The 13,986-nt window shown below is 48.1% G+C and overlaps 1 protein-coding gene and 1 pseudogene across 5 annotated transcripts in view; both read left to right on the top strand.

The window, feature by feature from the left end:
* Window positions 1-13,986, top strand: part of STK40 (serine/threonine kinase 40) — a 39,231-nt gene that overhangs the window by 7,987 nt on the left and 17,258 nt on the right. For 4 of the 5 annotated variants that reach the window (XM_036231794.1, XM_036231783.1, XM_016147221.2 and 1 more), the window contains one exon: window positions 12,832-12,951. In XM_036231794.1, the coding sequence (XP_036087687.1) occupies window positions 12,832-12,951 (120 nt within the window). Of the gene's footprint in view, window positions 1-12,802; window positions 12,952-13,986 lie in introns of all 5 variants that reach the window. The other variant, XM_016147224.2, reaches the window with a different exon arrangement.
* On the top strand, window positions 5,633-5,751 carry LOC118606902 (annotated as a pseudogene).

Here is a 13,986-nt window from a genome sequence, read left to right as displayed (position 1 = left end):
TCAGTTCCATTACTGCCCTTAATAATTTTAAAGGGTTCAGAAAATTTAGATTTTTAAAAATTATTAATATAATATTCTATGATAAAATAACTATAATAGTCATTATATTAATCTGTGGTAAAATGTGGAAGAATATAAAACAAAACTCTCCCTCTCCTCCCTGGGCTCCTAATTCTGCTGTCTGGAGGTATCCATTCTTGTTTCTTCTAGAAATTTCCTATGTATATTCAAAGGTGTATATAATCTTTTTTTTTTTTTTACCCAAATGGAATTATACAAATAGTACTGCTGTTTGCTTTTTTTTTACTTCCTCACCCTGCTTTTTTTAACGTAATGTATCATAGACATCTTTATCAGCAGGTATGGATTTAGTCTTAAGGGATGCATAGTATTCCATTGTCTGGATGGACCATGATGTAATAAACCAGTCCTCTCTTGGTGGATATTTAGATCGTTTCCTTTCTGAGTTGTATATGTGTGTGTTTTGATTTTTGTGGTTATATCTTTTGTGATTTTTTTGCTGCTACACATGGGGACCCTCTACCGCATTCATCTTTATGCATTCCTGTGAGTATATCTGCAGGATAATCTCTAGAACTGGAAGTGCTGGGTCCGAGACATGTGCATTTCCTTTTATTTTGTTGGCTGTTGTTTCACATGCATCTTCTGTGCACCTGTTGGGCCTGTGCAGGGGTTCTGGGGTGGACAAGGCCCCAGGCCCTGTCCTGAGGAGCTCACCGTCTTGAGAGATGCAGGCAAGCAGACGTGCGATGAGTGTGCGCTCGCCAATGCATGGACAGTGTCTGTCCGTGGTGGCTCGTGGCCCTTGGGATTGGCCATGGCTGATCTCTCAGGCTGAGAGCAGGTGAGGGGCACTCTGATGGCAAAGCCTGCCGTTTGCCTCTGTAATCTTGTCCCTCCAAGCAGCCACAGCTAGCAGCATTTAGTAAAACTGCAGAAAGTGAACAGTGTTGTTCATTGTCAAAGTTGTGAAATTTAATTGAATTTAATTTTTGATAGAGGCAGTTAAGAAAAGGCAGTTTGCTGGCCCTAATCCAAATTGCCTTTCTCACAGGATAATTGTAGTGATTTTTGGTATTAAAAAACAGTTTAAAGAGAATCACGTGCACCTGGGCCTGGCCTGTGCTTTCCTGTCTGTCACTCTGGAAATCTGGACTAGAAGGAAATTTAGCATTTGTCTAGTGCCTCCCACACTCTGGCTCCCGGCAGTCCTCAGGGAACCCTGTGCAGAGCAATGCTGCTCCTCTCCTCTAGGTGGGAGACTGTGGAGCAGAGAAGCACGTGTCCAGGTCACACAGGAGATGCAGAGGTGGCTCTCAGACTCAGCCAGCCCTTCTTTAGTTGCTTGCTGCTTTCTCCTTGCCTGATCTGGGCCTCTGTGAGTGGCATTAACCTAAAGTCCACACAGGACCCCATGACAGGCCTTGTTCCTGGGTTGAGTCACTGCACAGAGCAGTAAACTGATGGTTTGAGCTGAGAGGCCCCTCTCACGTGCTTATGCCAGGGTCCCCCTAGTTGTAAGGAGGCTGGCATTATGAGGAGGACTGTCATTGGCTCAGTCTGCTATCACTGCACATGGCAGAGGGCCCCCCAACAGACCCAAGGGGCCACCCAGAATGTCTCCCAAGCCAGTGTGTTTGGCTGCTTCCCCAGGCTGCTGCTCTGGATGGGAGATACCAGGACAGCACAGCCTGAGAAAGAGCTATTAAGTCTGTCCCTTCCTCCTTCAACACCCACACACAGTGACGGATTATTTGTTGTCACATCAGCTGCTTCCGGAGGCCCATGGGAGGGGTGAACTGGTGGCAGAGCTCTCAATGCTGCCCTGGATTCTGTTCTGGTGGCTCCCAGAGTGGCTGTTGGTAAAGTCCTTTGACCAGTCTGCAGGGACTGGTTTCTTATGCTATTTCTCTTTTCCCCAGAGAGGCCTACAAGTCTACCACTGTGTGCACAGCTCTGGAGCCTTTTCTCCCTGAATCACCCTGAGACACATCCTCCTGTCCAGGCCCTTTTTGCCTCCATTCTGTCCCCCCAGCCTTTATGGAGGCCACGGAGGAGCCCAGTGGGTACTTCCTCAGGGCAGTGGGGTGAAGAGGGATATCACTGATTACATAATCTTTTTGTGTGTGTAATCATGCCTCCTGGAGGAGACTGGAGCTGGACCCCAAGCTGCAGACACTGGGCTTTCTATGAGCAGCAGGGTCTTCAGGACAGTGCAGGTCCCCAGAACTGCTGCACTCAGCAGGCTGTAGCCCTATGAGGAAAGGCAGCGGCAGAGGATGGTCTGGTGTGGATGTGCTGAGGGGGAGCGGGCTGAGCACAGGGCCCACTTTCTGACTGCCCCTCCCACTTCCCACTGGGCTGAGTCACTTCCTCTCTGGCTGCTGCAGGTACTCTCCCACATGCTGAGAGCACAGCAGGCTTCAGGGGGTGGGGTTCGCCCTGTGCAACAAGAGAAAGCTCTGGTTAGAAGCAGCAGCTCACTCGTTACCCCTGAGGCAATGAAGCATACATTTAGAGAATGATGTGATGTTATGTATTCTTGACAAATTGGAGCTATACATATCCTGCATTTTAAAAAGGAACAAAATCATCATGCTGTTTTGGAACAGTGAAGATGACAGCACAGGCATGAATCTTTGTCATCAGGGAGTCCTGGCTGAAACTGAGGGATTACTAATCTACCTCCCCCTCCCCCAGCATCCATCCTGAGCACAGAAGCAAATGGCTTCCAGGAGCTTCCTGGGGAGATTGCTTGTAGCCTTCAGGCTGCCAGAGAGAAGGTTCATGCCTGCTTCAGAGATGGCTGTCATTCAGACTCAGATGAAAAGCCCTCAGATAGAGCCGCCTTCCAGCCAGCTAGTGGGAACAGAGGAGAACAGGCTGCAGGCAGCCTACTTGGGCCTGTGAACTGGGCCAGGGTCACTATGTCAGCAGTAAAAGGGGGACATCCACCCTTCATAAAGTTGTAAGAATTTAAAAAATCTAGGAAACATTAAGAACAGTTCCTGGCAAGCAGTAGGTAGATGCCCATCAAATGATAGTTTAAAATGTATTCACATAGAGAGACTTGTCACCAGGAAGCTTATCTCACATGGCGCAAGGAATGCTCACCTTTCATCCAACAAAGACTGTGTGACACCATCAGCCATGATATTGTGTCTGATCATTCAATCATCCCACTTTTACAGATGAGGAAACTGGGGCTCACAGAGTACAGGGGACTCTCAGAGGGTAGGTGACTAGCTCAGGGTCACAAAGTAAGTGAGTGAGGGAAGTTGAACCTGGCTTACCTGTCCCCCAAATCCATCTTGCTCCTCCCACTGGCATTTGAGGTAACTGGTCCATGGTTGTAAACACTTTGTTCCATAGGCTACAAATTCTTAGTTCCATGGGTTGACTTTGTAGGTGGAGAATAGGCCTATAGGGACGTTGGTGGCACTGGAAGGAGCACCTACATGTGAATATTGAGGTGCGGTGGGGGGTGGCTCCCAGAGTTTTTGGGTCAGGGAGGAGTAGGGGACATGGTTTGTTGGCTCTTGGGAGGGTGTCTCAGTAAGTGTGGCCTTGGACTCGGCCCTTTTCTCCAGAGAGACCCTGAGTAGGGGACCCTGAAATGTCTCCATCTCCAGGGACAGTACAGCCGCTCTCTGTCCCTGCTAATCTGCAACTTTCTGCCTTGGCAGCTCCCTGATTCCAGGAGAATGATTGCCTGTAAGGAAGTCCAGAGGGTGCTAGCCTCTCTGTAGTTGGCATTCCCAGAGCCACAGCTGACATCAGGTGGAGAAGGACCAGCTGAGGAAGCAGTGTAGTCAAGTAGAAAGATATGGGATTCAGAGTTAGCAAATCTGTCTTCATATAGGTGAACTCTTTCAACAACTAGCCAGGTGACTTTAGGCTGGTCTCTCAGTATTTCTGAGCCTCAATTTCTTTTCCTAGAAAATGTTGTATTCTGGGGGCAATGGGAGATCAGTTACTGTAGTGTATTTGTAAGTGCTTTGTAAACCATAAAGCCTTGTACAGAAGCGAATGTGAGGATGGGCCTCCCTGTGAGTTCCGAATCCAAAATTCACCATCTAGAAAAAGGGGCGCAGGGAGTTTTCGAGGGAACTGGCAGCTCTCTAGTGCGGAAGGGTCTGGTCTATAAAGCACGGATCTGCAAATCATCTTAGTTGGATCATGAATTCAGATTTTGCACTGCTCATTCAAGTCTCATCATTTCATTCCAGGTGTAGTCAGCTAGATATATAACTGGGCCAGAAGTTCTCTTTCCTCTGGGAAGCAAAAGTGGTAGAAATTTTTCTGACCAGCAGAAGGATCATCATACTACAAACCTGGAATGACCAGGGGACCTGTCACTGATGTGAGGGGGCAGGCCAGGCTGTCACTCCCACACTCCCGCATCTTGCTTCAGGAAAGCAGATATTTTTGCTGGACTCAGCAGAAAGGAGGCCAGTCTGCCCCTTCACCTGTGAGGGGGTGTGCTCAAGCTGTGGGCATGCTGGGAATGGGTTTCATTCCTCCGTGAGGGCTATCTCCAGCAGCAGGCACTGTCTCAGCACAGCCTCTGGTGGTCAGCTAGCCTAGAACTCCCTGCCTCAGGCTCCCAGACATTTCTGACGGGACTTTTCCTGGACAGACTTTTCCCAGCACCACTGCATCACAGTTACCTACCACAGTGATCCCCTGTCGCCCTGATCCTGGATTCTCCTACCATGAGCCAGTAGACCATCCATACTTTTTTCTGGGTCCCACTCCAACCCCTGGCCCCTAGTTGGGTGCTCTTAATCTGTCTCTTGCCCCAGTATGGGCTTTGGTGCCTTCTGAGTGCACAACAAACAGTTCCACGCTCTCCATTTTCTCACTCAGCAGTTTGCCAGGCACAGGCAGGGGTGCAGGGAACCAGAGGTGAATTGGGGTTGCTCCCTCAAGGCAGTCCACAACCTGGGGTAGAGGGGAGTCAGACAGATAAACCAATGTTTACAGCACAGCAAGAGGGGACAGAGGTATGCTCAGGTGCTCTGGGAGCTGGAGAAGGAAGGACTTGCTGCAGAAGGTGACGTCATTGAGGACTAAGGAAGAAGGACAAGCCAGCCAGAGAGAGGAGGGCAGGGCAGAAGTGTTCATGGCACACTCAGGGAAATGTGAGTCATTTGGCATGGCTGGATTTAGCGAGCATATAAGGGCAGTCAGGCTAGAAGGTAGCCTGGGTCTGGCCAGGCTCGCCGAGTAGTTTGTTTCTTCCTGAAGAACAGTGGGGGAATTGGAGGAGCCCCACAGCAGAGACGGACAGATATTGCAGGCTCAGGTTCTCAAGCAGAGGAGCAAGTGCAGCCTGCTGGAATCTGTTTGCTCAGCCCCAATTACACAGGCAGCCAAAGGTCTTCTGATGGACTAGTGGTTGCATCCTCCTTGATCAGCCTCATGGAGAGCAGTGCCCCACCATCTTGAACTTGGTACCAAGAGAATCCCTTTGAAGATGCGCTGCAGAAATATGCCACCAGGTGGCAGACCTGGAGATTGCACAAAGGCCTCATTTTTTACCCTATTCCTTTAGCGCAGCATTCGGGGTGGAGAAGGAAGTGGGTTGGTTAGTCAAGACTAAAATCCTGTCTACGGCCATGCTACCCTGAACAACCCCGATCCCGTCGGATCTCGGAAGCTAAGCAGGGTCAGGCCTGGTTAGTACTTGGATGAGATACTACCTAGGAAGACCAGGTGCTATGGGTGTAAAAAATTAAAAATAAGGGATTGTAAGGTGACAAGGTCCTTGCACTCTGTGAGGTCAACCAAGGGTTGCCTCACTTAAAAAATAAAAAATTAAAAAAGACTGAAATCCTATTCATGCCTGGCTGGCTCTGCCCAACAAGTATGAGATTCCAAGTTCTGCTGCTGTGGGCTGTGTACCCACCAGAAATCCCTTTGAACCTCTGAATCTGGACAGCAGATTCCTTCAGGGTCTAGGGAGCTATTCCAGCAGGTTGCACTTTGTCCCCTGTCTCCGGGTACGTGAGAGTAAATTACAAACATTGTGACCCTTCAACTCCAAACACTTTAGCATCTATCACCTAAGAACAAGGACAATCTCCTGTGTCCTGTATTGTTCCACAATGCAATTTCAAATTTAGGAAATCTAACATTGATACAATGCTACTATCTAACTAACAATTCGTATTCAGATTTTGCCAGTTGCCCAGTCTATTCTTTATAACTTTTCCCCACAGGATCACCCATTGCATTTACTTGTCATATGTCTTTAGTCTCTTTTAATCTAGAGTAGTTCTTTAGCCTTGTTTTTGTTTGTTTGTTTGTTTTTTGGTTTTTGGTTTTTAACAATCTGACATTGATGTTTTTGAAGCATACTGTTTTGTGGAATGTCCCTCAGTTTGAGTTTGACTCATGATCAGATCCAATTTATACATTTAATAAAAGAAAAAAGTGACGTAAGTGATATATCCTTCTAAGTGCATCATATGAGGGGTAACGAACTTGATGTCGGTTTGTTCTGTTATTGGTGTTATTGACCTTGACCACCTGGTTAAGATCGCAGCTTGCTTTTTTTTTTTTTTTAATTGAGGTATATTTACACACAGTGGATCTCTCAACTGTACAATTCAGTCGTTTTGACACACACTGAGAAGGTATGTCCTTCAATTTTACAAGTTTTATAAGTATATGTGCTCTGTCCTCCTCCCCAAATCCTGCTCCAAGGGATCTTGGACTACAGACAGTAGGTCTTAATTCCATCAACTGGATCATGATGAAGGACCTATTTAGTGTGGCCTCATTAACCTGTGGATGGTCTCTTACTGTGCCCGAGTTGATAATTGCCAGCTGGTGTGCCAGCCTCTGCTTCCCCCATAGACCAGTGAACAAAACGAGAGAATAAGATGCTTCCTGCCTCTGCCCGAAAAAGTAGGCACTCCCCTTGGCCCATAAGACAACAGTACTGTGGCCTCTACTACAGAATGTGTACCTCAGCAGCTCAGCTAACCCCCATACCTCCTATCCTCCCACACGGAGTTGAGCATGTCTCTCAGGCTGGCCATCAAACCCTCACCCTAGCCTGTACTCTCAGGCTAGCAGACAGCAGTTCCGAGGTCTCTTAAGCCTTTAATCCGGTTACCCTCCCCACTTCCCTAACTCAGTGCCTAACTATCCCTTTCTCCTTGGCCAGGAGAAATTCAGAGCTACTGCTTTTAAGCTAACAGTAGCACAGTTTATCAACTGGTTTACAATGTGCTGAACTTATTGTGTGGGCTATCTCACTCTATCCTTAGACCAACCTTGGAAGGTAGTTATTGTGCACTGTTTTGCAGATACAGAATAAATAACCTGTCCAAGATTTCATCACTACTGTGATGGCACTGGGCTTTGAATACAAGTTTGGCTCACTCAGTGGTTCCCAGCCAGTGTAGGTTATATAGGTCAAGATGGTGACAGGGCCAGGCATAGGACAGCTGGGGCCCTAGTCCTTTCACCCCCAAGTGCTATACAAATGTTTCTCTTTGTTATGACAGGAAAAATACCAAGACACAGTGCTGTAACCACATTGTTCTGCTGCCTTAGTGTCCCATGGACAGAGACCCTCCCTCCCTCCGGGGATCTGCCAAGGTCTAGAGACACAGCCCCTTAACAGGTGGCAAATAGGATTGAGCCCAGGGATGGGTGGGAGCTCTCTGCCCACTTCCAGGTGCTGGTTGGGTTAGACAGAGGTGTGGGGCCCTGCCTTCAGTAGACGCCGCTAGAAGTCAAGTCCAGAAGCCTGCACAGCTTAGGAACTTTTTGTTTGTTTCTTTGTTTTGTTTTATTTTGACAAAGCCAGGATGCATAGGGGTGGGGATAGGGGCTGCTGACAGGGACAGCTTGAATATTGATGCCTTTGACTCAGCCTGATCCTGCAGTGTAGACACAGTCCGTTGGCTCCTAGCAGGAGCACAAAGAGAAGCTGCTGGCAAATTATGACTACCAGCTGCTGTTGTCACACACACACAGTAAGTGCTGCACTGGACCAAAGTCTGCGGTTTGCTCCTTGCAGGGACTGCCTTCACTGATTTGGTTTGCAATGTTATCCATCTCTCTAGGAATCCAGAGCGAGAAGCCTAGGATGAGGTTGAGTGCAGAACTTTCTGCACATGTGGGCAGGCCCTGCAGCTGCCCCTCATGTTTGTTGGGGGGAGAGGGTTCCATCTAGCTCTGTGCACGTGTAAGTGTCCACTGCCCGGGGCCATGTGTCTGCGCACCTGTTTGGAGGCCTGTGGGGATGTTTCTGGTGTGAACAGGGGCCCCTCCTTGCCTTGGCCAAGCTTCCGCTGCTTTGTAATTGGGCAGAGCTGAGGGAAAACTGAGCTGGGGAGGCCTCAGTACCATCTCTCTTTGCAGCCCACCTTCTTTTGGGGTATGTCCACCATTTTGAACTGTGCCCTGCTATAGAGTACCCTGCCCAACTGTTCTGTACTCTCTCACACTACACCCGAGGACTCAGAATCATGGGCTTTAGACCCTTATGTAGCCTTTTATTGCTTTCTGGAAGAGCTGGGCACACATGGCCCACCCAGCAGCTTTGGGGGTGATATGACCTTAACCCCAAATTGACAGGGTAGGACAGGACCCCCTCCTCTGGTCATGCCATGTGGCTGTCACAGAACTGAGGCCTTCTCATGCTGAGGCCCACAACTTGTTCCCTAGGCTGAGCCACACACATGGAACCCCCTGCTTTCAGGATTGAGGAGTGCAGCCTGTAGGAGACGGGGCTGCCAGGGTGGGTTCTCTTTCAGTGCCTCCCTCCTGGCCTCTATCCCTCACCCCGTTGTTGCCTCTTTGAGCTTCTTGTTGAGTCCAGGTTCTAAAGGAACCAGTGCTGACTTAGGGGAATAGCACACGGAATAGTTGACAGATTTAAACCTCCAGAGACGTCTAAGCCAGGATTGCTGAGGTCCTGGAGAGCTGAGCAGTGGGTCTAGGAAACACCAGCAAGTATCTTGCTGTGCCAGACCCCTTCAGCCCAGTCTGAGGATCAATGTCTCTGAGGGGCCTGGCCCCAAGCCCTTCTGAGACCAGGATAGCCAGAGCTTGTACATCACAGATTTCACTGTGAAACCAGGATCTCACAAAGTGGCCTCCCCCATGGGAGCATCTGTGGACCATTTGCAGGTGCATCTCTGGAGGGGATGCCTCAGGAGGATTTGAAAGTAGGGCACATCCTCCCTGTGCATCAGCTGGGGAGCAGGGGACAGGGAACAGGCCTCCCTGGGGGGCTTTGCTTACCTCACTAGTGACCCTGCAGCCACTTCCGTTTTCCCAGGCCTGCCTCTTCACGCTGCTTCCTTTGCTTCTCCCAGCTCTGGGCAGCATGAAGGGATATTCAGGAAGGGAAGCAGCCTTGCCACCACTCCCCCTGCCAGTACCATCTTTTCCCTCTCCCTGCCCGTCTGCGCCCATCCTTCTGTCTGCCTACATTTTGGAGCAGTTCCCATGCCATTTGCTTAAGTTAAATCTTGAGTGGGGTGGGTGGGGTCAGGCTGAGCCCACTCATTGTCTGTGCTGCAGCTGCTCCCAGCAAACTGTTGTCTAGACCGTGCCTGTGCGTAGGCGCCTAGGCAGCATCTACACAGATATGAAGAGGCCTCCTCAGTGCTCTCCAGGGAACTGGGGAAAGAGAGGAGGTTTAGTGCCCCAGGAAAGGAGGAGAACAGCACCAGAATGGCATGAAACCAGCTTATCTACCAAGGCAGGGCCAGCTCTAGCACAAGGCTGCCGACCTGGTAAGAACCATCAGCAACTGGAGGGAAGGCATCTAGCCATTCATGCTGGGCCAGGCACTGTGAGGGTACAGTGTGGTGTGTTTTGTTTTGTTTTGTTTTGTTTTGTTTTGTGGAATTTTTAGTCTAGTAGTCTAAAAGTAGTCTAGTAGACATTAAGTATATATAAATATACAAATACATAATCACAAAATATGGAAAGTGCTCTGAATGAAAATGACGGGATACCCAGTGAGACTAATTGGGACTCACCGGTGGTGAGATTATCAAGTAAGGCTTCTCTGAGGAAATGATATTTAGATTGAGAAGGATGCCTAGAAGTTCACCAGGCAGAGTGTGGGAACACCGTTCCAGATATATTGCTACCCAGCTTTTTAATATTGTTCTAGAAGCAGTTTCATTTTTCCCTGCTTTTGTATGAATGACTTTGAATCAGCTTTTAGCATGAGCTTCTTTGATAAAAGTCACAGCTGAGCCTAACCATGGCTTCTGCTCCTTCTGGGGATTACTAGGGCCTGCTGAGTTACATGGTTCTTATTACTCTTAGAATGAAATCATGGGTCTGCTCCTCAGTGGCACAGCTCCGAAAACAAATTGAGGCTTGATGGGTGGCTCGGAGTAGAAGTACCATCAGGCCATCTCCTGCTTTCCAGTCCGCTGCATGGAATCAGTCTCCTAGGGTTTAGAATAAGGGCCAGAATGGCAGCATGTGAAGATTTAACCTAACTAGTGTCCCTGTTCTCAGAGTAGGGGCAACCTTCCAAGAGTGACAGCAAAAACAAAATAAAGGGAAAGAGAACTGTTTGATTATATAAAAATTAGTCTCTTTTTTTTTTATTTAAAAAAGTTAAAAGATTAAGAAAAGCTGCATCCTATGTCAGTTACAGCCTTAATATATAGTTTCAAAAAATCAAGACTAATACACACAAAGCAGTAAAAAATGGGAAAAGAATATGAATTGGAAATTCATTTAAAAAATAATACATACAACCAGTAAGAATGTGAAACAAGTTCAACATCATGAATAATTAAGGAATTATTAATTTAAACAATGATACACTTTTTATTGCCCATCAAATTGGCAGTCTTTAAAAATAAGAATATAGTCCTGGGACTTACTCGCCCACACCACTAATGGGCATAACTTGGCACAGCCTCCGTGGGAGCAGCCTGGCAGTGTGTGTCAAACACCTTTTAAAATGTGCATCCCATTCGACCCTGCAGTTGCACTTCTTGGAATTTATCCTGAGGGAGAAAGACAAGCTTGCCAGGCTGTATGTGCATAACTATTAGTAAAAATACAAAAATATGGAGAGAATCTAAATCCATGAACAGGGGTGTGATCCAATAAATTGTGATATATTTTTTCCAAGGAGACTGTAGCTATTTCACATGATGCTACGGAAGAATATTGTCATTCAGGGTTGTTAATAATGCTGGTTTGTGTTTTTTTTATGGATTTATTGAGCTGTAAGTTCACATTCACTCTCATAATGTATTTTAGGTGGGAGAAAAGGAAGCTTACAAAGTGATATCACAGAGTGGTTCAAATTTTTGTAATGCAGACTGTAAGCACACACATACAAACATACACACAGGAAATTCTGCTTGAATGTTAACAGTGATTACATCCGGGTGCCTTTTTTCCTTATTTTTGCATGTCTGTGTTTTCTATAATTTTTCTCAGGGAATGCCAATTACTTTTGTATGAAGAAAAAAAATTATAGAAGTTTGGGGCTCAGTGATCCCAAGCCCTTTGTGAAAGGGTAAAGGTTATACTCCTGATGTGGCCATCAGGTCCCCTCGATCTGGCCCTTGCCCCTTCTCTGGGTCAGCTCTCTCCATTTCCTGTTTCACACTGTGTACTCTAGCAACACAAACTGCTTGGAGTTACTTGTTTATGTGTCATTTCTTACCTCTGTATATTTGCTCACCCAGGTCCCTACTCCTGGAATGACTTGGCCCGTTGCGGCCCACTCCAGTATCGCCACCTCAGCGAACTGTTCCCTGACCCCCACCCACCGGGCCAGGGGCCTTCCTTGGGATTGGGCAGCCAGACTTTCCCAGGCATCTGTGTGACTCTCTTCCTTCTCTGTGTAGAACTCATCTGTGTACATTTGTTTCCTTGCTCCGCCTCAGGGACACTGCATTCCCAAGGTGTTAACTATAGAGAGCTAGAAGGAGTGACTCTTTTCTTAAATCTGTGTCTGGAGGTTAATGTCTTCTGAAATCTGGCTCGCGTGACCGCCTTTTATTTTTACCGTGGAGGAGATAAGGATTACCAGGCAAATCAAAGTGCTCACAACCTCCATTGGTATCCTTTAACTGTCTCCTAAATGCATACTATATATTTTTCTTAAAGTAATTAAAGAAAATTTTGAAAATAGGAGAAAGGGGAAAGAAAGCAAACCCTCACTTGACAACTTTAGGGTGTTCTTCCGACTGAGAGGACCTAAGAGTCAAGGAGAGTTGGAGAGAGGAGATCCTTAGGGCAGTTATCCACATACTTCATGGCTTCATGGGCGTAAGAATCCCCTGGGCCTCATGTTCATCTTGCCATTTCTGGCACAGAGCTCAGGTCACTGGGGATGGAGTGGGACACAGAAATTAGCACCTTCAGCCACTTGGCTATTGGTATTTTGGGGGAAATCCTCACTTTAGGAAGTCACAGAGAGAGCTGGCTCTCCTCTCTGTCTCTGTGGTGGCCTCTCAGGGGGCCCAGTTTAATCTGCAGAAAGCCTAGTGTCGTCCTCTCTGCATTTAACTGGCCCCTTCGAGGCAAGCTGGCTGCCCACCTCTGTAGCCAGTACATGCTGTATTGAAGTACACCCACCTTGAGCCCCTAATTAATCTCGAGTAAAGGAGCCATGGTCCTTTGTCACTGGGAACCTTCAGTGCTCCTCCGCGAGCGGGAGGAGGTGGCAGCAGCAGTAGGAACAGCAGCAACAGCTGTCTGACGCATCCTCAAGTCAGAGACTTGGCGTCTGGGTTAACTGCAGGAAACTCGCTGACTTGCTCAGGGAGAAGAGCTCTTTTCTGGCTTGTCTAGAGTTGAGAATGAAGCGGAGAGCATCAGACAGAGGAGCTGGAGAAACGTCGGCCAGGGCAAAGGCTCTAGGAGGTGGGATTTCCGGAAATAATGCGAAGAGAGCTGGACCATTCATCCTGGGTAAGCTTCCAACTGTTGGGTGAGTGGGGATGCTGGGGGCAGGGGCAGGGTGCACTGGTGTGCACAGTCTGACCTGCAGACAAGCAGAGTAAAGCATCACACGTACTGCAGTGTGGAGTCTAGACCAACCCTTGGCCTGGCCCAGCTTCACCACTTTAACTGGAGTCTGTGTATGCCAGGAGAAGATCTGTAGCCTTAGGCTGCTCTATACCAAGAGCTGTCATTTTTGCTGTAGCTGCACCAGCCTTAGATCAGTCTCAGCTGAAAGCTGGACTGTCTCTTCCCTCAGGGCACCCTGTTTGTGCTCCCCAGGACGCCACCCATGGGACTCACACAAGCTGCGCTAGAATCCAAGGGCCGTCATCCAGGGCACATCTTGAGCCATTCTTGGAGGGCACGAGTAATTTCACAAAGTATTTGTAGAGCCCTCAGACTTCTTGTAAATTGTCACAGAAATTTTGTAGAATCGGGTGATCCCAGTGGTCTAGAGGAGCAGCAAGGCCTGTTAGAAGCCCAGCAAGTCCAGGTTGCTTATGCTTAAGGTTGTAGGTGAGGTGGGCTCTGAGGACCCGCCTTTCCTAGCAGCCAGAGACCAGGTGTGAGTTTTGCTGGGAGACAGCATCTTGGACTTACAGGGACAGGACAGTCCCAGCTCCAGTCATTCAGCAGGTAGTTAATGGTGCCTACTCCGTGCCAGGCCTGTGCTGCAGGGATGCAGCAGTGAATGAGACAGACAAGTTCTTGCCCTCATGGAACTTAACATTCTAGTTGCAAAAAGAAGAGAATAAACACACAAGATCACCGCTGGGGGTGGTAAGTGCTTTGAAGTCAGTAAACAAGATGCTGTGAGGGTAAGAAGGGCCTACAGATAGTGTAGGCAAGGAAGGTTCTGTATGAGGAAGCAACATGTGAGCTGACAACCAAGGGTAAGAAGGAGCCAGCAGGGGAAAAACATTCTAGACAGACGGAACAGCGAGTGCAAAAGCCCAGAGGCAGGAAAGGGCTGAATGTCTTAGGAAGTAAGAAGCCAGTGTA

The sequence above is a fragment of the Rousettus aegyptiacus genome, unplaced genomic scaffold, assembly GCF_014176215.1.
Source record: "Rousettus aegyptiacus isolate mRouAeg1 unplaced genomic scaffold, mRouAeg1.p scaffold_m13_p_1, whole genome shotgun sequence".
Lineage (NCBI taxonomy): Eukaryota > Metazoa > Chordata > Mammalia > Chiroptera > Pteropodidae > Rousettus > Rousettus aegyptiacus.
Note: the sequence above shows the minus strand (reverse complement) of the source record. Positions and strands in the feature narration are given on the sequence as shown.